This window comes from Oncorhynchus mykiss, chromosome 15 (genome assembly GCF_013265735.2).
Source record: "Oncorhynchus mykiss isolate Arlee chromosome 15, USDA_OmykA_1.1, whole genome shotgun sequence".
Classification (NCBI taxonomy): Eukaryota; Metazoa; Chordata; class Actinopteri; order Salmoniformes; family Salmonidae; genus Oncorhynchus; species Oncorhynchus mykiss.
In genome coordinates this window covers 16,196,437-16,220,094 of record NC_048579.1, presented here as the reverse complement: position 1 = coordinate 16,220,094, position 23,658 = coordinate 16,196,437, and the positions used below count along the sequence as shown (strand labels likewise).

At 44.3% G+C, this 23,658-nt stretch overlaps 1 protein-coding gene across 2 annotated transcripts; it reads left to right on the top strand.

Moving 5' to 3' along the window:
- Positions 1 to 627: 627 nt before the first annotated feature.
- Positions 628 to 13,303, top strand: shrprbck1r (sharpin and rbck1 related). Of its 2 annotated transcripts, none has more exons than XM_036943878.1 (14): positions 628 to 648; positions 6,445 to 6,619; positions 6,741 to 6,824; positions 6,939 to 7,080; positions 7,220 to 7,310; positions 7,471 to 7,768; positions 7,869 to 7,996; positions 8,162 to 8,332; positions 10,725 to 10,885; positions 11,120 to 11,231; positions 11,423 to 11,602; positions 11,691 to 11,789; positions 11,967 to 12,110; positions 12,447 to 13,303. In XM_036943878.1, the coding sequence occupies exons 1-14, from the start codon at positions 643 to 645 to the stop codon at positions 12,525 to 12,527; spliced, it is 1,872 nt and encodes a 623-aa protein (XP_036799773.1). In that variant the 5' UTR covers positions 628 to 642; the 3' UTR covers positions 12,528 to 13,303. The 2 variants fall into 2 exon arrangements, with proteins under 2 accessions (XP_036799773.1, XP_021418153.1); XM_021562478.2 differs by lacking the exon at positions 628 to 648 and adding an exon at positions 1,007 to 1,536.
- The last annotated feature ends 10,355 nt before the right edge of the window (positions 13,304 to 23,658 follow it).

Sequence of the window (23,658 nt, the reverse complement as noted above, 5' to 3'; positions counted from 1 at the left end):
CTTCTTGACATGGGGCTCAATTCAAACAAACCAGCATTTCTGTATTTACGCCATTGTTTTTTTTGGTAGCTACTGGGTTTGATTGAATCCCAGCCCTGATCTGCTGTCTTTCTTTCGGGAGCAGAAGGTGAAGCAGGGGATATCGGGCAGGCCCAGGGGCTCATCATAGTGAAACATGGCACCCCTCTCCAGGAACACATTAGCTGACAGGTATAGCTCCTCAATGGACTCCCCTGTGGGAGAGGGATATACACTGAGTATACCAAACATTACGAACTCCTTCCTAATATTGAGTCCCCCCCTGCCCTTTGGGTGGTGGACCATTGTTGATACACACGGGAAACTGTTGAGTGTGAAAAACGCAGCAGTGTTGCAACGTCTAGTTTCGATTTACATTTGCTTGAGCTGTCAACTTACTTGAATTCCATGACATTGGATTTAGGTTAAAAGTTGGGTGTAAAAAAATGGAAATTCCCTTACGCACATCTCAGGACCAGGCTGGCTGACTGGTCTCCGTACAGCAAGAGGAAGTGACCAGAGCGGACCAGACCTCCCCCATTTCAGTGTGAGTGCAGGGATATCATGTGGACTTTTCCAGGCATCTTCAATGGATATGTGCATTCTATTTCCACTGGCGCACACATGAAGGTAAACAATGGGGGTCGCTGTTTCACTAGGCCTAAATGAAGGAACACTGGATTAGAAGTTGTCTGAGTTGTTGGACTACAACTGTGGGGCCAAAAAAAAGCAACATTTTGATGGTATGACATTAGTGCTGCAGTCCTCAGACATTTCTATCTGCTAAGGTCTTGTTGAAAGTAGGTCAACCATATACGCAATTGTCTCCACTACAATTTGCAGGTCCAAGTTTAAAAAATATGTATACAATTTAGTATAGGAGTACATCACATATACTGTATATTTGTGAACCTGATTTAGAGAAATTGAGGAAATTAAACGTTTTTGGACCTGCAGAAAAGCCATGTTGTGCAGTACATGGGTACAACGTGTGGGGGCGCAAATGATTAGCACTGGCAGCACGAGAGAGCCAGCCAAACAAACAGTGACACAGAGTGCGCACTTCCTGGTAGCTAGCTGGTCGTCCATCGGTTCTGTTGTTGTGAGCTTGGTAAATGGAGGGACTACGATGAAACGGCACATTTTATGGGAATACTAATAGCAATCGTTGCTGACAATATTGGCGTGGTGTTAAACACACCGGGAACGGTGTCTTGACGTCTCCAAACACTGCATGAGGCTGTTGGTGGAATGTCGCTGAGCTCAGGCGGGTGGACTACTCACACTCCACCGCCGGACCCGTCCTCATCAATCCCTGGCTATGGGGCCTCACAAACTGGCTGCCATACTGTCTTGATGTCGGTACGGGTATCAGTTTGCCATTCTGGTATTCGGCCACTGTGTCTTCCTGGGGCAGGTGATGAGTCACTCCGTCTACAGCTCAGTATGGACCCCGGGAAGTCCGGGGAATTCCGTCTCACGCTACGGGACACCAGCGGAACAACGGGTCGGAGTGTGGTAAGAGAGAGAAAGGTTAAAGGCGGATTTCAATTAATGTCATTTGTCAGCCATGTTGACAAATAATGTGTATTTCCTTTGACTAATTACAAAATGGTGTTCATTAAAAATAGTTTTTGAAATTGTCAGCTAAAACTCGATGGAGTAAAGTTACATGTCACGTGATGTTTTATTATTACCAGCGTTACCAAGGCAGGCAGAAGTGTGTACAGAGGGTTTTAAAACAACACTGATATTATCGCTGGTCTCATGCTTACTTTTGGCTGCCATGCATTGAACTGTCACATAGTTATTTGAAACAATTTATAGTTCAACAAAAGGGAGGGAACAGGGAACTAAAATATAAACGCAAGAGATTTGACTGAGTTACAGTTCATATAAGGAATTGAAAGAAATGAATTAAGCCCTAATCTACCGATTTCACATGACTGAGAATACAGATATGCATCTGTTGGTCACATCTTATTATTTTTTTTAAAGCTAGGGGCTTGGATCAGAAAACCAGACAGTATCTTGTGACCACCATGTGCCTTATGCAGCGTGACACATCTCCTTAGCATAGAGTTGATCAGGCTGTTGATTCTGGCCTGTGGAATGTTGTCCCACTCCTCTTCAATGGCTGTGCAAAGTTTCTGGATATTGGCGGGAAATGGAACACGCTGTTGCACACGTTGATCCAGAGCATCCCAAACATGCTCAATGGGTGACATGTCTGGTGAGTATGCAGGCCATTTTCAGCTTCCAGGAATTGTGTACAGATCCTTGCAACAGGATTGTGCATTATCATGCTGAAACATGAAGTGATCGTGGAGAATGAAGGGCACAATAATGGGCCTCAGGATCTCATCACGGTATCTCATTCAAATTACCATCGATAAAATGCTATTGTTTACGTTGTTCTTAACTTATGCCTGCCCATATCATAACCCCACTATGGGGCACTCTGTTCAATGTTGATATCAGCAAACCGCTCGCCCACACAAAACCATACACGCTGTCTGCCATCTGCCCGGTACAGTTGAAACCTGGATTCATCTGTGAAGAGCACACATCTCCAGCGTGCCAGTACCCATCAAAGGTGAGCATTTTCCCACTGAAGTTGGTTACGACACCGAACTGCAGTCAGGTCAAGACTGGTGAGGATGACGAGCATGCAGATTAACTTCCCTGAGACGGTCTCAAACAGTTTGTGCAGAAATTCTTCAGTTGTGTAAACCCAAAGTTTCATCAGCTGCCCAGGTGGCTCAGACGATCGCGCTGGTGAAGAAGCCGGATGTGGAGGTCCTGGGCTGCCGTGGTTACACGTGGTCTGCGGTTATACTGCCGGTTGGACGTACTGCCAAATTCTCTAAAATGATGTTGGAGGCGGCTTATGGTAGGGAAATTGACATTAAATTATCTGGCAACAGCTCTAGTGGACATGCCTACAGTCAGCATGTCGAATGCACATGCCCTCAAATCTGTGGCATTGTATTGTGTGACAAAACTGCACATTTTAGAGTGGCCTTTTATTGTCCCCTAGCACAAGGTGCATCTGTGTAACAATCATGCTGTTTAATCAGCTTCTTGATATGCCACAGCTGTCAGGTGGATGGATTATCTTGGCAAAGGACAAAATGCTCACTAACAGGGATGTAAACAAATTTGTGCACAATATTTGAGAGAAATACGCTTTTGTGCATATAGAACATTTCTGGGATCTTTTATTTCAGCTCATGAAACCAACACTTAGTATTTTTGTCCAGTATAAACTACCGGTCAAAAGTTTTAGAACACCTACTCATTCAAGGGTTTTTCTTTATTTTTACTATTGTCTACATTGTAGAATAATAGTAAAGACATCAAAACTATGAAATAACACATGTAATCATGAAGTAACTAAAAAAGTGTTAAACAAATCACAATATATTTAATATTTGAGATTCTTTAAATAGCCACCCTTTGCCTTGATGACAGCTTTGCACACTCTTGGCATTATCTCAACCAGCTTCATGAGGTAGTCACCTGGAATGCATTTCAATTAACAGGTGTGCCTTGTTTTAAAGTTAATTTCTGGAATTTCTTTCCTTAATGCATTTGAGCCAATCAGTTGTGTTGTGACAAGGTAGGGGTGGTATACAGAAGATAGCCCTATTTGGTAAAAGACCAAGGTCATATTATGGCAAGAACAGCTCAAATAAGCAAAGAGAAAAGACAGTCCATCATTACTTTATGACATGAAGGTCAGTCAATACAGAACATTTCAAGAACTTTGAACGTTTCTTCAAGTGCAGTCGCAAAAACCATCAAGCGCTATGATGAAACTGGCTCTCATGAGGACCGCCACAGGAAAGGAAGAACCAGAGGTGCTGCAGAGGATGATCTCATTAGCGTTACCAGCCTCAGAAATTGCAGCCCAAATAAATGCTTCACAGAGTTCAAGTAACAGACATAACTCAACATCAACTGTTCAGAGGAGGTTGTGTGAATCAGGCCTTCATGGTCAAATTGCTGCAGAGAAACCACTACTAAAGGACACCAATAATAATAAGATACTTGTTTGGGCCAAGAAACACTAACAAAGGACATTAGACGGGTGGAAATTTGTCCAAATTTGAGGTTTTTGGTTCCATCTGCTGTCATTGTGAGACGCGGTGTGGATGCTCTCTGCATGTGTTTTTTAAATTTTATTCAAGGTGCACTTAACCAGCATGGCTACCACAGCATTCTGCAGTGATACGCCATCCCATCTAGTTTGAGCTTATTGGGACAATAATTTGTTTTTCCAACAGGACAATGACCCAAAACACACGCCCAGGTTGTATAAGGGCTATTTTACAAAGGAGGAGAGTGATGGAGTGCTGCATTAGATGACCTGGCCAACACAATCCCCTGACCTTAACCAAATTGAGATGGTTTGGGATGAGTCGGACCACAGAGTGAAGGAAAAGTGCTCAGCATGTGGGAACTCCTTCAAGACGGTTGGAAAAGCATTCCAGGTGAAGCTGGTTGAGAGAATGCCAAGAGTGTGCAAAGCTGTCAAGGGCAAAGGGTGGCTATTTTGAAGAATCTCAAATAAAATATTTTTATTTCTTTAACGCTTTATTTTTTTGGTCACTCCATCCATATGTGTTATTTCATAGTTTATGTTTTCACTATTATTCTACAATGTAGAAAATAGTAAAAAAATAAAGACCCTTCAATGAGTAGGTTTCTCTAAAACTTGACCGGTAGTGTAGTTATATAGTGCATTTGGAAAGTATTCAGATCCTTTGTCTTTTTGTTAGGTTGGAGCCTTATTCTAAAATTGATTAAATAGTTTTTTCCTCATCAATCTATACACCACCACATAATGACACAGCACAAATTAGTTTTTAGAAAATGTTGCTAATTTATATATATTTTAACATTTAAAAAATTATCACATTTACATAAGTATTTCCGACCCTTTACTCAGTACTTTGTTGAAACACTTTTGGCAGTGATTACAGCCTTGAGTATTCTTGTATGATGCTACAACCTTGGCACACCTGTATTTGGGGAGTTTCTCTCATTCTTCTCTGCAGATCCTCTCAAGCTCTGTCAGGTTGGATGGGGAGTGTTGCTGCACAGCTATTTTCAGGGATGTTCGATCGGGTTCAAGTCCGGACTCTGGCTGGGCCACTCAAGGACATTCAGAGACTTGTCCCGAAGCCACTCCTGCGTTGTCTTGGCTGTGTGCTTGACCTGTTGGAAGGTGAACCATCGCCCCAGTCTGAGGTCGTGAGCGCTCTGGAGCAGGTTTTCATCAAGGATCTCTCTGTACTTTGCACTGTTCATCTTTGCCTCATCCCTGACTAGTCTTCCAGTCCCTGCCGCTGAAAAACATCCCCACAGCATGATGCTGCCACCACCATGCTTTATCGTAGGGATGGTGCCAGGTTTCCTCCAGACGTGACTCTTGGCATTCAGGCCAAAGAGTTCAATCTTGGTTTCATCAGACCTTTTAGCAAACTCCAAGCGGGCTGTCATGTGCCTTTTACTGAGGAGTGGCTTCCGTCTGGCAACTCTACCATGAAGGCGTGATTGGTGGAGTGCTGCAGAGATGGTTATCCTTTTGGAAGGGTCTCCCATCTCCATAGAGCAACTCTGAAAGAGCTCTGTCAGAGTGACCATTGGGTTCTTGGTCACCTCCCTGACCAAGCCTCTTCTCCCCCGATTGTTCAGTTTGGCCGGGCAGCCAGCTCTAGGAAGAGTCTTGGTGGTTCCAAACTTGTTCCATTTAAGAATGATGGAGGCCACTGTGTTCTTGGGGAACTTCAATGCTGCAGAAATGTTTTGGTACACTTCCCCAGATCTGTGCCTTGACACAATCCTGTCTCGGAGCACAACGGACAATTCCTTTGACCTCATGGCTTGGTTATTGCTCTGACATGCACTGTCAACTGTGGGACCTTATGTAGACAGGTGTGTGCCTTTGCCAAATCATGTCCAATCAATTGAATTTGCCACAGGGGGACTCCAATTAAGTTGTAGAAACATAAAAAGGATGATCAATGGAAACAGGATGCACCTTAGCTCAATTTTGTGTCTTATAGCAAAGGGTCTGAATAATTTTGTAAATAAGGTATTTCTGTTTTTTTTAAACCTGTTTACTCGTTGTCATTATTGGATATTGTGTGTAGATTGAAGATTTGTATTTATTTAATCCATTTTAGAAATTTGGAAAATTGAAGGGGTCTGAATACTTTCCAAAGGCATTCCCTCTGACTAGGTCTATAGGCTGCAGTGCTGTCCAATCATTCTCTCCCAAAAACAGAGCTCAAAGGTAATTCCAACATGTGCAATACCTAAAGTCAACATACTACCATGGAACAAACAGTGGTAGGCAGCTAATTTCAGTGTGATAAAATGAGAATCACTTCACTCTCTCCCCTCCGTGTCTTCCAGTCCATTGCAGAGTTTGACCTGAGGTCGGTGCACTATGAGGTGAAATCGCCAAAATGCCACGAGCTGAGTTTGTTCATGCCCCCTCACGACCGCATCAGCTTCAACTTCCGCTGCGAGCAGGAGGCTCAGGAGTGGGCCACCGTGGTGATATCGTCACTCAGAGAGGCACACAGGGGTTAGTCTACTTTCTTCCTGCCTCTGTTCTCTTTGATCAGATCTTTCACTGTCTTCTCCTCCCATCTTTTCTGTGCTCTAATAACCTGAGTCCCCTGTCTTCTCTTCTCCTGACCCCTCAGTGTCCGACAGCCCTCCCACTGATGACCGACAACTTCCTCTGGAGGCCTTGGAGACACCCAGCTCCGCTTCCTTACCACGCACAGGTAGCCCTCAGTGGGTGTGTGTGTGTACAGTAGTGTATTGGCAAGTTTCTACTCTTTTTCAATTGCTCACTGTCCCGGACTCTGTGTTTCAACCTTGTGTCCATTCATCTGTAGAGGAGATGTGTGCTGAGCTGACCAGGGCCATCGAGGCTGGTGACATCCAGGCGGCCTCCATCTACGCTGCCACCCTGGCTCGTCAGCAGGCAGAGCTGAAGATCCAGCCCTCTGAGAGGAGCTACGGAGACACAGATCTTAGGTGAGAGAGTTAAGAACAAACGAGCTACTGGGTAATAGAACAGGAAGTTATTGAAGAAGTCAGAATATTGTGTGAACTGGTGCGATGACAGGAAATGCATATTTTAGTAGTTCATGACGATTGTATCTTTCTGTGAAAGCTTGGCTGTAGTGGTCGAAGATTCTTCGTCTTCCTGTTGTGTCACAGTGAAAGTCCCCCCCCACGCGACCATCGCAATACTCAAGCAGCAGGTCAGTCTGAACAGCTTAAATAAGAATTACATTTTTAAAAGTTTGAATTCAGAACTCTTAACAGTATCTAGCTCTACAATAGTTTCAACATAATGTAAACCTACTTTCTACCTGTGTTTTTAGTTTTTGTACCTTTTCTGTCTGTCCCTCTGTCCTCTAGGTATTCCTGGAGTATGGCTTCCATCCGCGGGTGCAGCGCTGGGTGATTGGCCAATGTCTGTGTGCAGACCAGCGCTCTCTCGCGTCCTACGGGGTGCGTAGGGATGGAGACACGGCCTTCCTGTACCTCCTCTCTGCCCGCCACGCCCGTCTCACACGGCAGCTGCTCCAGCAGGACCAGGAAAGAGCCCTCCTCACCCCCGCTACCCCTCCTCTTGAGACCCCAAGCAACGGCCCCACATCCCAGGACTGGAGGGGTTACAGCACCCTGCCCCCCAGACTGAGCCACAGCAGCATGGGTGACACTGTTAAACACTCACACAAATGCACACACATACACACCATTGACAGAAGGACCCATTGTGTTGGCTTCCTCCTGACCGAGCTTTGTTCCGATAGGTTCAAATGGAGCGGGGCCAAATGGAGCCGGGGCAGAGAGGCTGAAAATCAGTGAAATCAAAGACCTCATCAACCTGGAGATGCCGCAACTCACCGAAGCACTTACCCCTAAGAAATCAGGGCCACAGGTACACACAAGCTCTGTACAGTACCCCTTGGTATTAATTGACTAACTGTTTCACTCTGCTACATGGATTTCATCTAGGTATGCATGCATACCTAGATACAGTAAGTTGACATACAGTAGGTTTCCAGCAACACACCTGTAAAGACAGTCTCGCTGTGTGTCTCAGGGTTGGGCCTGCCCCTCTTGCACGTACATAAACAAGCCCACACGGCCTGGCTGTGAGATCTGCAGTACAGACCGTCCAGAGAGCTATACTGTTCCTGGGAGCTACAAACCAGACCCTCTGGAGCTTCACCGCATACAGCAGGAGAAAGAAGCTGTCCGACAGTACCAGCAGGTAGGATGTTTTATGCTCATGAACACATACACAAACTCAGACACTCGTGCACCTAAACGCATTCAAATGTACAGCAGGAAATGCAAGCTGTCAGACAGTGTCAACAGGACATGTAGAAACCTAGACACACACACACACACAGAGTCTTGCACATGCACACAGTTTACAGTTAATTACAGTGCATAGTTTATTAGGGAAAAGGTTTTTTAGGGAAAGGTTTATTAGGGAAAGGTAGGCTCCGTAGGAGTAGCAGGAGTTGAGACGACCAGGGATGGTAGGATGGGCTCTAAGGCTGACTCTCTTCTCTTCTGTCTCTTTGTTTTTTGAAGGAGAAAGGGAGAAGAGAGGCGCTGAGGGGCGCGGGTGCTCAAAATGACTCACTACTGGAAAACTTGGCCCAGGACTACAGGCACACACACACTCCGTAACATCGCAGAAAGACACTGACTGACAGACGCGCACACACACACTTTCTATATTTTGCCACTGTAAACATTCTCTTCAACCCATACACTCACGCTACTGAGCAATACTCATTCATGTTGTGACAGAATCTCAGTGACTGTACATTACATAGCATTGTGGCTACCTACCCTCTGACATTGTTTGATACAAATACACTATATATAAAAAAGTATATGGACACCCCTTCAAATGAATGGATTTGGCTATTTCGACCACACCCGTTGCTGACAGGTGTATAAAATCAAGCACACAGCCATGCAATCTCCATTGACAAATATTGGCATTAGAATGGCCTTACTGAAAAGCTCAGTGACTTTCAACGTGGCACTGTCATAGGATGCCACCTTTCCAACAAGTCAGGTTGTAAAATTTCTGCCCTGCTTGAGCTGCCCTGGTCAACTGTAAGTGCTGCTATTGTGAAGTGGAAATGTCTAGGAGCGACAACGGCTCAGCCATGAAGTGGTAGGCCACACAGCTCACAGAACGGGGCCGCCTAGTGGGGAAGTGCTTAACGCATAAAAATGGTCTATCCTTGATTGCAACACTCACTAGCACTACCAAGTTCCAAACTGCCTCTGGAACGTCAGCACAAAAAAATGTTTCATCAGGAGCTTCATGAAATGGGTTTCCGTGGCTGAGCACAAGCCTAAGATTACCATGCGCAAGGCCAAGCGTCGGCTGGAGGGGTGTAAAGCTGGCATAGTGCCAACTAAAGTTTGTTGTAGGAGGATTAATGGTCTCGGCTGTTTTTCATGGTTTGGTTGAGGCCCCTTAGTTCCAGTGAAGGGAAATCTTAACGCTACAGCATACAATTACATTATAGACGATTCTGTGCTTCCAACTTTGTGGCAACAGTTTGGGAAAGGCCCTTTCCTGTTTCACCATAACAATGCCCGTGTGCACTAAGCAAGGTCCATACAGAGATGGTTTGTAGAGATCGGTGTGGAAGAACTTGACTGGCCTGCACAAATCCCTGACCTTAACCCCATTGAACACCTTTGGGATGAATTGAAACGCCGACTGCCAGCCAGGCCTAATCGCTTAACATCAGTGCCCGACCTCACTAATGCTCTTGTGGCTGAATGGAAGCAAGTCCCCACAGCAATGTTCCAACATCTAGTGGAAACCCTTCTCAGAAGAGAGGAGGCTGTTATAGCAGCAAAGGGGGGTACCAACTTCATATTAATGCCCATGATTTTGTAATGAGATGTTTGACGAGCAGGTGTCCACATACTTTTGTTCATGTGGTGTATGTTTATCTGCACAGAAGTGTGTTTGTATGACTTTTAAGCAAATTAAAGAATCATGGCTCTTGTATGTCGAAGGCTTTGTATATAGGACAGCAGGTAGCCTAGCTTTTAAGAGCATAACCGAAAGGTCGCTGGTTCAAATCCCGAGCCGACTAGGTGAAAAAATCTGCCGATGTGCCCCTGAGCAAGGCACTTCATTATAATTGATACTGTAAATTGCTCTGGATAAGAGCGTCTGCTAAATTACTGAAAAATGTAAATGTAACTTTGCATGTTTGTAATGAATTATGTAATTATACTGCAAATCCATGTAGGCCTAGTTTGCTTAGTGTGTGCCAACCAGTTGAAACTTACTATTTCAGAGAAGACAAAGAACTGCTGTGTTGCACAGTCTGTGCCTGTTTGTTACAGTCAGGGTCATCAAGTGGACAACTTCAATGGCTGTTTGTTTTTAATGTGTTAACTTTCAAAATGCACAATTTAATAAATAATGAAGGCCTTTTGACTGAATGTAGAACAAAAAAACATCCATGTTGTTGCAATTGAAAATGTGTATTTAACTGTAATAAAGCAAGAAAACTAAATTAACTTCTGTCTGTGTGTTTGAACGATGTGTGTGTACAACCTGCGTGTTCAACGTGTGTGTTATTGTATATTGTGGATCCCCACCACCCCAGGCGAGGGAAGCAGAGCGGAGGGAGAACTTTGCCCGGCTGGTGATGTTGGATGGAAAGGACCTGGTGCCCAACCCAGATGCTGTGGACTGTAGGATCTGTTACCTGGACCTGCAGCCTGGGGAGGGAGTCCTGCTCAGAGAGTGTCTCCACTGTTTCTGCAGGTACCACTCAGACAAATCTCTTGGCCCTCCACCTAGTGACCCTCCCCCTAGACACTAGGTGATCTGAAAGCATTGGAGCGGTGTTAGCAATGTGGTGGAAACTCCACTTAGCCTCCCAGAGAGCTGCTAAGTGCAGCTATAACATCATATTGCTTATATTTCGCACTGTGCAAGAAGGGTGTGGGTGAGATGAGATGCTTATGCAGAGATGGAGCCAGTGTGTTGTGTTCACAGAGATTGCCTGCGCTCAGTAGTCCTGATGTGTGAGGACCCGGAGGTGGCCTGTCCGTACCGTGATGACACGTACGCCTGTGACTGCACCCTGCAGGGGAGAGAGATCAGAGCCGTGAGTGGTGACATCACTGGCTTCTTTCTAATGTATTTAATAGTAGCTGCACGATGGCCCATTGGATATTAGAGACATACTGTATAACACACTGCCTAATGTCTGGCTAATGCAAACCAGAAAACCCACGATACATCAGTCATCTAATCATCTCTCTCCCCTCTGCTCTTTCATTCCTTCCTGCCTACCAGTTGGTGTCGGAAGAGGAGTACGAGCGCTGGCTGCAGAGAGGCTTGTCTGTGGCAGAGTCTCGTTGTGAGGGCAGTTACCACTGTGCCAGCCCAGACTGTGCCGGGTGGTGTGTGTACGAGGACACCGTCAACGTGTTCCACTGCCCAGTCTGCAACAAGCACAACTGCCTGCTCTGCAAGGTACACACACGTCACCTTTACATTCACCAATGATTGCATACACCATGGATTTGAACAAACCTCTTTCTCTACTCTGTCTGTCTCTCAGGCGATTCATGAAGGGATGGACTGTAAGCAGTACCAGGATGACCTTACAACCCGTGCTGAGAACGACTCGGCAGCCCGCAGAACCAGAGATCTGCTCAAGGTGACACACAGACACTTTTACACACACAATTTATACCTGTAGATCAATTTCAGCAAAGCATTGAGGACAATGAGATTTTAGGGGAAGGATTGTTAGTTTTCAGGTTAGTAAGACTTTGCTGATATCATATTAACAGATAACTGTTATATTAACATGTAATACCCGTGTCTCTCTCAGACCCTGGTCCTCTCCGGGGAGGCCATGCACTGCCCACAGTGCGGCATCATCGTGCAGAAAAAGGAGGGCTGTGATTGGCTGCGTTGCACTGTCTGTCACAATGAGATCTGCTGGGTCACCAGGGGGCCTCGCTGGGGGCCTGGGGTAAGAGCCCGTCCCTCCTGTCTCTCTGTCAAATTCAGTTTAGCATGGTTGTGCTCCTCCGGTCACCTGTAATGCAGACATTTCACATCTGTCTGCTACCTGTCCAACGTAGCATGTAGCCTAGCAGTTAGAGGGTTGGGCCAGTAACTGAAAGGTCGCTGGTTCGAATACCCACACCGACAAGGTGAAAAATCTGTCGATGTGCCCTTACGGCACGTAACCCAAATTTGCTCCATGGGTGGTGTTCTACTATGGCTGACCCTGTAAAACAACTCATTTCACTGCACCTATCCGGTGTGACAATAAAATATCTAATGTGCTTCTGTTTCCTCCCAGGGTCCGGGAGACACCAGCGGAGGCTGCCGCTGTAACATCAACAACCAAAAATGTCACCCAAAGTGTCAGAACTGCCACTGAGAAAGACAATGAGGGATGTGTGCGTTAAGAGTAAGATAGGACAAATTAAGTGTGTGTCACTCAAAGGATTGATGATTGCACTGCACATTTAGCTATGCACGTTTTCTGTTGGTTTCTGTTCTCCCTTTAGGCTGTGTTTAGATAGTCAGTCCAATTATGATATTGTTTTCACTCATTTGTCTATTGACCAATCAGATAAGCTCTGAAAAAGACCTGATGTGATTGGCCAAAATACCAATTAGTGGAAAAAATAACAGAATTGGACTGCTTGTCTAAATGCAGCCCGAGTCATGCAATACTGTTCAGGGACACATTAAACTAAGTGTACTTAACTTTTTCAGCCCTCAAAGCCAAAGTCTAATGCTAATGACCGCATTCTGGGGTTGTAACAGAGAGCGTACTGTGTTCTAACTGGACATAAGAAACAGAACAAACAATCTCTGTTTCAAACTGCACTGCGTTGTGTGCCAATTAATAGCCATTTTGAAAGTACATGCGAGTTCATGTGAAATGAATACTTCTGCATGTTTTTCTATGTTTTAGCACCTCTGAATGAATGCCAGGCTCTGTCATGTAGATTTGTTTCCAAGACTAAGTGTTCTATTTTGCTCTATTTATTACTCACAGGCTCTGGTTACAGACAGACAAATGTATGAACGCCAAGAAAACACTTTCTATCTGCCAGTTTTCATGGAATAATCAGATTTGCTCAGTAACTGCTGTGTGCCATAGTGAGTTTTTAAAACAGTGTGTCAATAAAGCCACTCTAAACACAAGATTTAGTCTCTCTAATTAAATCTAATATGATAAAGCATTAGATGAGGGTGGTTTAACACGAACAACCGCCACGGTTGGAATGCCTCCTGTTTTGCTCATGAGGATGGCACACTCAGTCTGAATTTCATTAGCCTATTCAAGTTGCTTAAGGTAATTACAATGTATTACCCAGTCTGGGAAATACACTATTTTCATGGTTTACATTATTAGCGATTTGAAATGGCTAGCTAGTTAGCAGTGGTGCGCGCTAATAGCGTTTCAATCGGTGACGTCGCTCGCTCTGAGACCTGAAGTAGTTGTTCCCTCTGTGTGCAGAGGGTCCCTGGTTCGAGCCCGGGTCGGGCGAGGGGATGGAAGCTATACTGTTACACCTCTACGGGATCGGTGTCACCCCCGCGGGATGGTTGAGCTAACGTAGGCTAATGTGATTAGCATAAGGTTGTAAGTAACAAATTTCCAGGACCTAGACATAATTTATATGGGCAGAAAGCTTAAATTATTGTTAATCTAACTGCACTGTCCAATTTACAGTAGCTATTATAGTGAAATAATGCTATTGTTTGAGGAGAGTGCACAGTTATGAACTTAAAAGTATTAATAAACCAATTAGGCACATTTGGGCAGTCTTTATTCAAAATTTTGAACAGAATGCAGTGATTCATTGGATCAATATAAACTTTGCGCATACACTGCTGCCATCTAGTGGCCAAAATCTTAATTGTGCCTGGGCTGGAATAATACATTATGTCCTTTCTCTTGCATTTCGAAGATGGTACAAAAAAAAGTAAAATGTTTTTTTCTTTGTTTTATCTTTTACCAGATCGGCTCCTTTAATGTAACAAATATCAGTATGTGTTATTATTATGTAACCTACAGAGGAATAGAATGCCAGAATTCGTGCAGCTTTTCATTATAGGTAGCTTTTTGTCAGTCAGTGGCAATGTAGGCCTGAATGCAAAACTGATGCATTGCATTGCTAAATGTTTGGAATAAACTCATGATCACACTACTATGGCAAATCCTAAACCTTGTCATATGATGGTCATCTGTTGCAGTAGTCTGACAACTCACGCCAAATTCTTACTATGCTCTGTCTTTCGCTACATACTTCATTAACTTTTCCCCTTTTTTCATTGCGGAGAAGAAACTACGTCCGTGGGCGTGGCATGGCAGGAGCAAGGTGTCAGGGTAGCCAGGCAACTGTTGCAGCTAGCTGATACTAAAAAGCTGTAAATCTGGTTTCAGAAAGGTGACAACACAGGAAGAAAGATGAGGCTTGCCTCAAGCACGTCACTGTAGATTCTGAGATACACTGCACAATAGGGGATCTCGCTTCCATAGCCGCGCGGAAGTAGGGATTCTGAGGGTGCTGCAGCATCCCCTGATAAATCGAGATGAACCCCTAGCTAAAAAATGATGACCATCACATGACAAGGTTTAGGATTTGCTTAGTGAGTGATCATGAGTTTATTGCAAACATTTTGCAATGCATTAGTTTTGCATTCAGGCCTACATTGCCAATTTAACTAGGCCTTTAGTACTCCTGTATGAGCAGAGAAGAATACCCCCTTTTGCCCTCAGAACAACCTCAATTCATCAGGGCATGGACTCTACATGGTGTTTCGATTGCGTTCCACAGGGTTGCTGGCCCATGTCGACTCCAACGCTTCCCACAGTTGTGTCAAGTTGGCCGGATGTCCTTTGGGTGGTGGACCATTCTTGATACACATGGGAAACTGTTGAGCATGAAAAGCCCAACAGCATTGCAGTTCTTTACACAAACTGGTGCGTCTGGCACCTACTACCATACCCGTTCAAAGGTACTTCCATTTTTTGTCTTGCCCATTCACCCTCTCATTGGCACACATGCACAATCCATGTCTCACTTGTCTCAAGGCTTAAAAATCCTTATTTAACCTGTCTCCTCCCCTTCATCTACACTAATTGAAGTGGACTTAACAAGTGACATCAATAAGGAATCATAGCTTTCACCTGGATTCACCTGGTCAGTCTATGTCATGGAAAGAGCAGGTGTTCTTAACGTTTTGTATACTCAGTGTACATCAAGGATGTAGTAGCCTAACGACTCGATCACACCTACAGCGTCATTGCACAAAATGTTATGCAGCATCATCTGGATATGTTTGCAACAAAAGTTCCCCTTCTGCTACCATTTCTGTCAAGCCATTTACACATGCAGAAAGCACTGCAACTGCTACTGCAAGACGATGCTGTAAGGCAAACGCAGCGTTCCATTAGAAATGAATGGACTTCTGGTGTACCAAAACGTAATGGTGCTGCCGGTGTAATCAAGGCGTTAGGCAAATGTAATAGGCCTATTGTCAACCAATCATATCAAATCCTTTCGGAAGAGGACAGTTAGGCCTAATATGATTTTATGATTTTGGTGAAGACCTACAAAAGTAAGTAAATTGCTGTATTAGACTAAAATATATAAGGTAATTTCATCAAACTTGTGAGGCTCTCCTTGCTTATTCAATATATTTGCTGTTACTTCGCTCAATCACATTTTAAAAGTCTCCCTTAACAGTTTTTTAAATTCCCTGAGACCAACCAGAAATGTTTTCTTGGTCAAATATTCCCAGATTTTAATAAAACAGGCACATATGTGGTCTCTCGTTTCTGCATCACCAAGGCAATAGAGGTGGCAAGGGGTGCTTCAATTGCATGTTCAGTTCAGCGGACAACACTATACAGTGAACTTCAAAATTACTGGCAATGCACAAATAATACTTTCAAAAATATAAACGATATAATTATAGAGAGAAACTCAAAATACTAACGTGAGAAATACTGTACTTTATTAATGTTTCAATGGAACCCACCAAAATAATTTGATTTAATTAAAAATCAATGTCCTCCAAATCAAGGTTTCACAATGAATGGCACCCTTAAAGATTATTGTAAATAACCTCTACCAAAATTAAACCAGGAATTAAATTCCACTTATTTAAGTTTATATAAGTCTTAAGGAACTATATTGAGCCATTACATCACTTCCTGTTTCACAAGGGTATAAAAATGAGGTAACACGCATGCAATATCCCTTTGTCATCCAACACCATGAAGAAACAAAAGAACTGGCAGTTCAAAAGAGACAGATGGTCGTAGACCTTCATAAATCTGGTAATGGCTACAAGAAGATCCACAAACGATTAAATATACCACTGAGCACTGTCAGGGCAATTATAAAAAAATTCAAAAGATATGGAACAGTTGAAAACCTCACGGGTAGAGGACGCAAATGCATTTTGCCCCCCAGGATGGGGAGGAGGATGGTGAGAGAAGCAACACAATCCCCAAGAATCACTGTGAAAGAATGGCAGGCCTTGGTGGCGTCTTGGGGTCACCAGGTTTCAAAAGGCACCATCAGATGACACCTCCACAACCACAGGCTCTTTGGAAGGGTTGCCAGAAGAAAGCCCTTTCTGACCCCAAGACACAGACGCAAGCGCTTGGAGTTTGCCAAACAATTTAAAATATGACTGGAAGAAGGTGCTCTGGTCAGTTGAGACCAAAATTGAATGTTTTGGTCAGATACAGCATTGGCATGTTTGGCGTCAAAACAGAGATGCATACAAGGAGAGGCACCTCATACCCACAGTGAAATATGGTGGTAGGTCAGTGATGTTTTGGGGCTGTTTTAATTCCAGATGTCCAGGGACACTGGTTAAGATTGATGGCATAATGAATTCCACCAAGTATCAGGCAATTTTGGCTGACAATCTGGTTGCCTCTGCGAGAAGTCTGGGACTTGGCCGTAGGTGGACTTTCCAACAAGACAATGACCCAAAACATACCTCAAGATCCACACAGAAATGGTTCTGTGAAAACAAAAGCAATGTTCTGCCATGACCATCTCAGATGCTGGAACTCAATCCAATTGAAAACCTGTGGGCTGAGTGGAAGAGGGCAGTTGATAACTGCAAAACCAAGAATGTGAAGGATCTTGAAAGGATCTGCATAGAGGAATGGTCCAAAATCCCTCCAAATGTGTTCCTTAACCTTGTCAAACATTACAGGAAAAGACTCCATGCTGTTATCCTTGCCAGAGGTGGTTGCACTAAGTACTAAATGAGGAGTGCCAATAATTATGAAACCTTGATTTTGGTCAAATGTATTTTGTATTAAATAATTGTATGATTTTGGTTGGTTCCATTGAAACATTAAATAAGTACAGTATTTCTCATGTTGGTATTTTGAGTTTCTCTCTATAATTATATTGTTTATCTTTTTTCAAGTGTTGTTTGTGCATTGCCAGTCAGGGGTGTCAGTAATTTTGGAGCCCACTGTATATACAAAAGTATGTGGACACCCCTTCAAATTAGCGTATTTGGCTATTTCAGCCACACCCATTGGTGACATTTGTATAAAATCAAGCACACAGCCATGCAACCTCCATAGACTAACCTTGGCAGTAGATTGGCGTTACTAAAGAGATCAGTGACTTTCAACGTGGCACCATCATAGGATGCCACCTTTCGAACAAGTTAGGTCAAATTTCCGCCCTTCGCGTGCTTCCCCGGTCAACTGTTAGTCCTGTTATTGCAAAGTGGAAACATCTAGGAGCAACAACGGCTCAGCCGCGTGGTGGTAGGCCACACAAGCTCACAGAACGGGACAGCTGAGTGCTTTAGCACATAAAAATAGTCTGTCCTCGGTTGCAACACTCACTACCGAGTTCCAAACTGCCAATGGAAGCAACATCAGCACAGCAACTGTTTGTCGGAAGCTTCATGAAATGGGTTTCCATGGCCGAGCAGCCGCACACAAGCCTAAGATCACCATCCGCAATTGCAAGCGTTGGCTGGAGTGGTGTAAAGCTCCCTGCCATTGGACTCTGGATCAGTGGAAACGCATTCTCTGGAGTGATGACTCACGCTTCATCATCTGGCAGTCGGACAGACGAATCTGGGTTTGAGGGATGCCAGGCCAACGCTACCTGCCCCAATGCATAGTGCCAACTGCAAAGTTTTGTGGAGGAGGAATAATGGTCAGGGGCTGCTTTTCAGGCCCCTTAGTTCCAGTGAAGGGAAATCTTAACGCTACAGCATACAATTACATTATAGACGATTCTGTGCTTCCAAATTAGTGACAACAGTTTGGGGAAGGCACTTTCCTGTTTCAGCATGACAACGCCCCTGTGCACAAAGCAAGGTCCATACAGAAATGGTTTGTGGAGTTCGGTGTGGAAGAACTTGACTGGCTGGCACAAAGCCCATCGAACACCATTGTGATGAATTGGAACGCTGACTGCGAGCCAGGCCTAATCGCCCAACATCAGTGCCCGACCTCTCTAATGCTCTTGTGGCTGAATGGAAGCAAGTCCCTGCAGCAATGTTTTATTTAGTAGAAAGCCTTCCCAGAAGAGTGGAGGCTGTAATAGCAGCAAAGGGGGGACCAACTCCATATTAATGCCCATAATTTTGGAATGAGATGTTCAACGAGCAGGTGCCCACAAAATGTACAGAATAAGGACTACTCAAAACCTGACCACAAGGCCTGATACCATGAAACATTTTTGCAGCAGAGGGAAATTGCTACATTTAGCCAATAAACCCTTTTTTCCATAAAGGTTCGAGTAATCTCGATTTAACTTCTACGACCTACGATCTTTAATTTTTAACGACCTAAAAAGCAAAATACGGTTTTCCATCAAAATAATGATTATTGCTTGCTAATGTGATTAATAAAGGAATTTGAATATGTCGCAAGAGAAAATATATTAAACTTTAAAAAACGAATGTTACATTTTCTCGCAAATGTGTAATTATTATGCACCAGATGTTAAGACTACAAACCGTTATAAATTGCATATCTGTAAGATTGACTTTCAATGTCAATAAGAATAGGTTTACAGAACACCCGGGACTCAACCCTGAAGACCTGGGGCTGACTGGGAGGAGGGTGATTTCATCCCTGCCCGACCGAAATGAAGCGCCCCGCACGCTAGCAGTAAACATTTTGCAGAAACATACCTCTATGTTGCATATCTCGCTGCTTTTTTTTTCCATGTTCTGTGCTATCCTGACGCCAAATAATCAACACTTCTTAATATTAATTCAATGGACTGTGGTCAGTAAACCCATTGAATATTGTGTTAGTTAATTGCGTAGCGACTGTTAATATTTATAAGAATCTATTAGCACGTACAAATAACAAGTGCATAACTATATCGTGATTGGCAACAACAACAAAAAGCCTCATGTTGATGTTGGTCACATTACTGCCATGTGGTCGGAGGCGCGGTATGTATGGTGTGACGCAAATTGCGGAGCCTCTAGAGGCACGCAGAGGTCAATTTGAGCTCAGTACCGCATCGCTGTGAGACTCAAAGTTTATAACAATGCGGAGGGCTCCGTAAAGCACCGCATTGACATGATTGGTTGACGGTAGGTGAGGGCGGGAGGTCTTCTATAAACACAAACGCACTTCCTTGACAACTTCCTTCAAAATGCTGCACGGCCAATGCAAGATGCCTGATTGACAATGTGGCGCCTATAACTAATGTGAGTTTGTGCTGCGCGCACTGTGCAGTTCCAACATAATCCAAAAGGTGGCAGCCTAGACCACAAATGAATGTTTTGCATGAAATAATGTTGTAGTTGCAGTATAGCAGGATTGGGATTTTAGACTGCCATCCTTTGGATTATGTTGGAACTGTGGAAAGCTATTTTCCTGTTGAGGGTAGCATCAAGCTATATCGCCTATTTGTCAGCTGTGCAAACCTGTCTATGACTTCACTCTTTCTCAAGTGTGTTAGTATATCTTTGTCAATTGTCATGATGCATTTTATCTTAGGTCATTAGGCTCCAAAACCAGGTACTGTATATAGATCTCTCACAGCTGCAGTTGCTAACTGGGATGGATGGTCAGCGCAACCTGTATGACGGCCTTCAGTGATGGGAACCTATCAGGGTCAGTTTACACACACAGGACTTGTCAGAAGTGGCATTTTTCTTTTTTTTTAAAGGTAATGTTTAGCAACAACTACTTCCTTTGGCTTGAGAGGAATATGATACATGTTTGTCTTGTGTGGGCTTCCCCCCCTCGCTCTATATTCTCCTGTCTGCTCCTCTCTCTGTCCTGTGCTCCCCTCTCTCTGTCCTGTGCTCCTCTCTCTGTCCTGTGCTCTCCTCTCTCTGTCCTGTGCTCCTCTCTCTGTCCTGTGCTCTCCTCTCTCTGTCCTGTCTGCTCCTCTCTCTGTCCTGTCTGCTACTCTCTCTGTCCTGTGCTCCTCTCTCTGTCCTGTCTGCCCCTCTCTCTGTCCTGTCTGCTCTCCTCTCTCTGTCCTGTGCTCCTCTTTCTATCCTGTCTGCTTCTCTCTCTGTCCTGTTCGCTCCTCTCTCTGTCCTGTCTGCTCCTCTCTCTGTCCTGTGATCTCCTCTCTCTGTCCTGTGCTCTCCTCTCTCTGTCCTGTCTGCTCCTCTCTCTGTCCTGTCTGCTCCTCTCTCTGTCCTGTGCTCTCCTCTCTCTCTCTCCTGTGCTCTCCTCACTCTGTCCTGCGCTCTCCTCTCTCTGTCCTGTGCTCTCCTCTCTCTGTCCTGTCTGCTCCTCTCTCTGTCCTGTCTGCTCCTCTCTCTGTCCTGTGCTCTCTTCTCTCTGTCCTGTGCTCTCCTCTCTCTGTCCTGTGCTCTCCTCTCTCTGTCCTGTCTGCTCCTCTCTCTGTCCTGTCTGCTCCTCTCTCTGTCCTGTGCTCTCCTCTCTCTGTCCTGTGCTCTCCTCTCTCTGTCCTGTCTGCTCCTCTCTCTGTCTGTCTGTCTCAATCACAAGCCTGATTAACATTCAACTGTCTTAACCTATCACTAACCACAATACCTGTGTTATCTCTCTCTCTCTCTCTCTCTCTCTCTCTCACGCTCTCTCTCACTCTCTCTCTATGTTCTCCTGTACGCTTATCTATGTCTCTTTAGACAGGTTGGTTGTTTAGCAACAAAAATGACACATGCGCAACCATGGGGCAAAACAGATGAGGTTGGTTTATACATCGTTACAGTTGTTGGTTAGCTAGCTAGTGAATTTGAGCCATATTAGCATTGACGTGAAATGAGTTAAAACACCTCAAAACAAGAAATGGTATTAATAACAAGATGAAACAAGCTGAAATTAGCCACTTGCGATTCCCCACATAGCAGTTTCTTGTCATTCTTGCTAGCAAGAATGAGTTATGGGTTAGAGTTTGGTGTGTGTGTGTGTGTGTGTGCGTGCGTGCGGGGGCCTAGTGTCAGATTGCCTGTTTTCTTGGGTTTGGATCACTGTGGTCTATGTGGAAGGTAGGGTTGGGCAGTAGCCAGATTTTCATACCATCATCCCGTTTCTGGGGACTGGGGTCTATGGTATTACCGGAAGTGCATACAAGGGCCACTTCTGGTAATGTACAAAACAATTTAGGCAACAGGGATCTTGATCCAGGAGGGGATTGAATGTCTCTGCTGTAACCAAGACGCTTGATCTTGACATCAAGCCACTTAGCTAGCAAGTTAGCAAACCAAATGCTGGAGCCCTGAGCTGGATATCATTTATTTGACACATCTTACATTTCTTATAGATATAGTCAACTTACCACACTGGAGTATTTGACACATCTTACATTTCTTATAGATATAATTAACTAAGTTATAAGCAGAAACTGGGCCTCTTATCCTCCTCTTTCACTCCCCTTTCTCCTGCTTTCTAGATACTTGAGTTTCACTCCCTTTTCTCCTGACATCTAGATACTCAAGTTTCACTCCCCTTTCTTATATCTACTTTGTTAACGTACAGGGTTCTTTCTACTCCTAGTTTCAATCTGTAAAGGAAGTCAAGTCACTGGATGTAAGTATATTGAAAAGGCATCTTCAGGACTTAATATAGCTTGATATAGCTTGGGGACAGGGAAAGGGGTTAAGGGGTTGTTGACACGGAGAGAGAATTGTGAAGTAAAGGGGTCAAAAGGATCATAGGAGGCTACACACATCATAGCAGGAAGCATGCCCTTGATGACAAAAATACAAAGCATTCCACTAATACTGGGCTGATGGAGGAACTTGTGCTCTTTTAAACTCTTCATGCCCCTAACAGATACGCTGTGCCCCGTCTAGGCACCTCTACGGATGCGGGGCAGTATGAGCACGTGTTTGAGGCCACCACGCACCCTGCAGGCCCCTCAGCTAGACATCAACACAGTAGTGGCAGGCGGCAACTCTTCCTCAGGTCAGTCAGGACATCTGGGTCACACAGAGTATGGTACAAACACTGCATAAATATGGACTTTCAACATATCTGTACAGTACCAGTCAAAAGATAGGGGTTTTCTCTATTTTTACTATTTTCTACATTGTAGAATAATAGTGAAGACATCAAAATGATGGAAAAATACATATGGAATCATGTAGTAACCAAAAAAAGTGTTAAATAAATCAAAATATATTTTAGATTCTAGATTCTTCAAAGTAACCACCCTTTGCCTTGATGACGTCTTTGCACACTTTTGGCATTCTCTCAACCAGCTTCACCTGGAATGCTTTCCAACATTCTTGAAGGAGTTCCCACATGTGCTAAGCATTTGTTGGCTGCTTTTCCTTCACTCTGCGGTCCAACTCATCCCAAACCATCTCAATTGGGTTTAGGTTGGGTGATTGTGGAGGTCATCTGATGCCGAAATCCATCGCTCTCCTTCTTGGTCAAATAGCCCTTACACAAACCAGTGTTGGGTCATTATCCTGTTGAAAAACAAATTATAGTCCCACTAAGCACAAACCAGATGGGATGGCGATTGCTGCAGTAGCCATGCTGGTTAAGTGTGCCTTGAATTCTAAATAAATCACTGACAGTGTCACCAGAAAAACACCATCACACCTCATCCTTCATGCTTTACGGTGGGAACCACACATACGGAGATCATCCGTTCACCTACACTGCTTCTCACAAAGACACGGCGGTTGGAACCAAAAATCTCCAATTTGTACTCATCAGACCAAGGACAGATTTCCAAATCAAATCAAATGTATTTATATAGCCCTTCTTACATCAGCTGATATCTCAAAGTGCTGTACAGAAACCCAGCCTAAAACCCCAAACATCAAGCAATGCAGGTGTAGAAGCACGGTGGCTAGGAAAAACTCCCTAAAAAGGCAAAACCTAGGAAGAAACCTAGAGAGGAACCAGGCTATGTGGGGTGGCCTCTTCTGGCTGTGCCGGGTGGAGGTTATAACAGAACATGGCCAAGATGTTCAAATGTTCATAAATGACCAGCATGGTCAAATAATAATAATCACAGTAGTTGTCGAGGGTGCAGCAAGTCAGCACCTCAGGAGTAAATGTCAGTTGGCTTTTCATAGCTGATCATTAAGAG

Excerpts from the sequence above, each read along its gene's own strand:
- shrprbck1r (XM_021562478.2), top strand. The coding sequence starts at position 1,270 with ATGTCGCTGAGCTCAGGCGGGTGGACTACTCACACTCCACCGCCGGAC. Across the intron at positions 1,537-6,444 it reads GAACAACGGGTCGGAGTGTG|TCCATTGCAGAGTTTGACCT; the intron begins GTAAGAGAGAGA and ends CGTGTCTTCCAG. Across the intron at positions 7,769-7,868 it reads ACTGAGCCACAGCAGCATGG|GTTCAAATGGAGCGGGGCCA; the intron begins GTGACACTGTTA and ends TTGTTCCGATAG.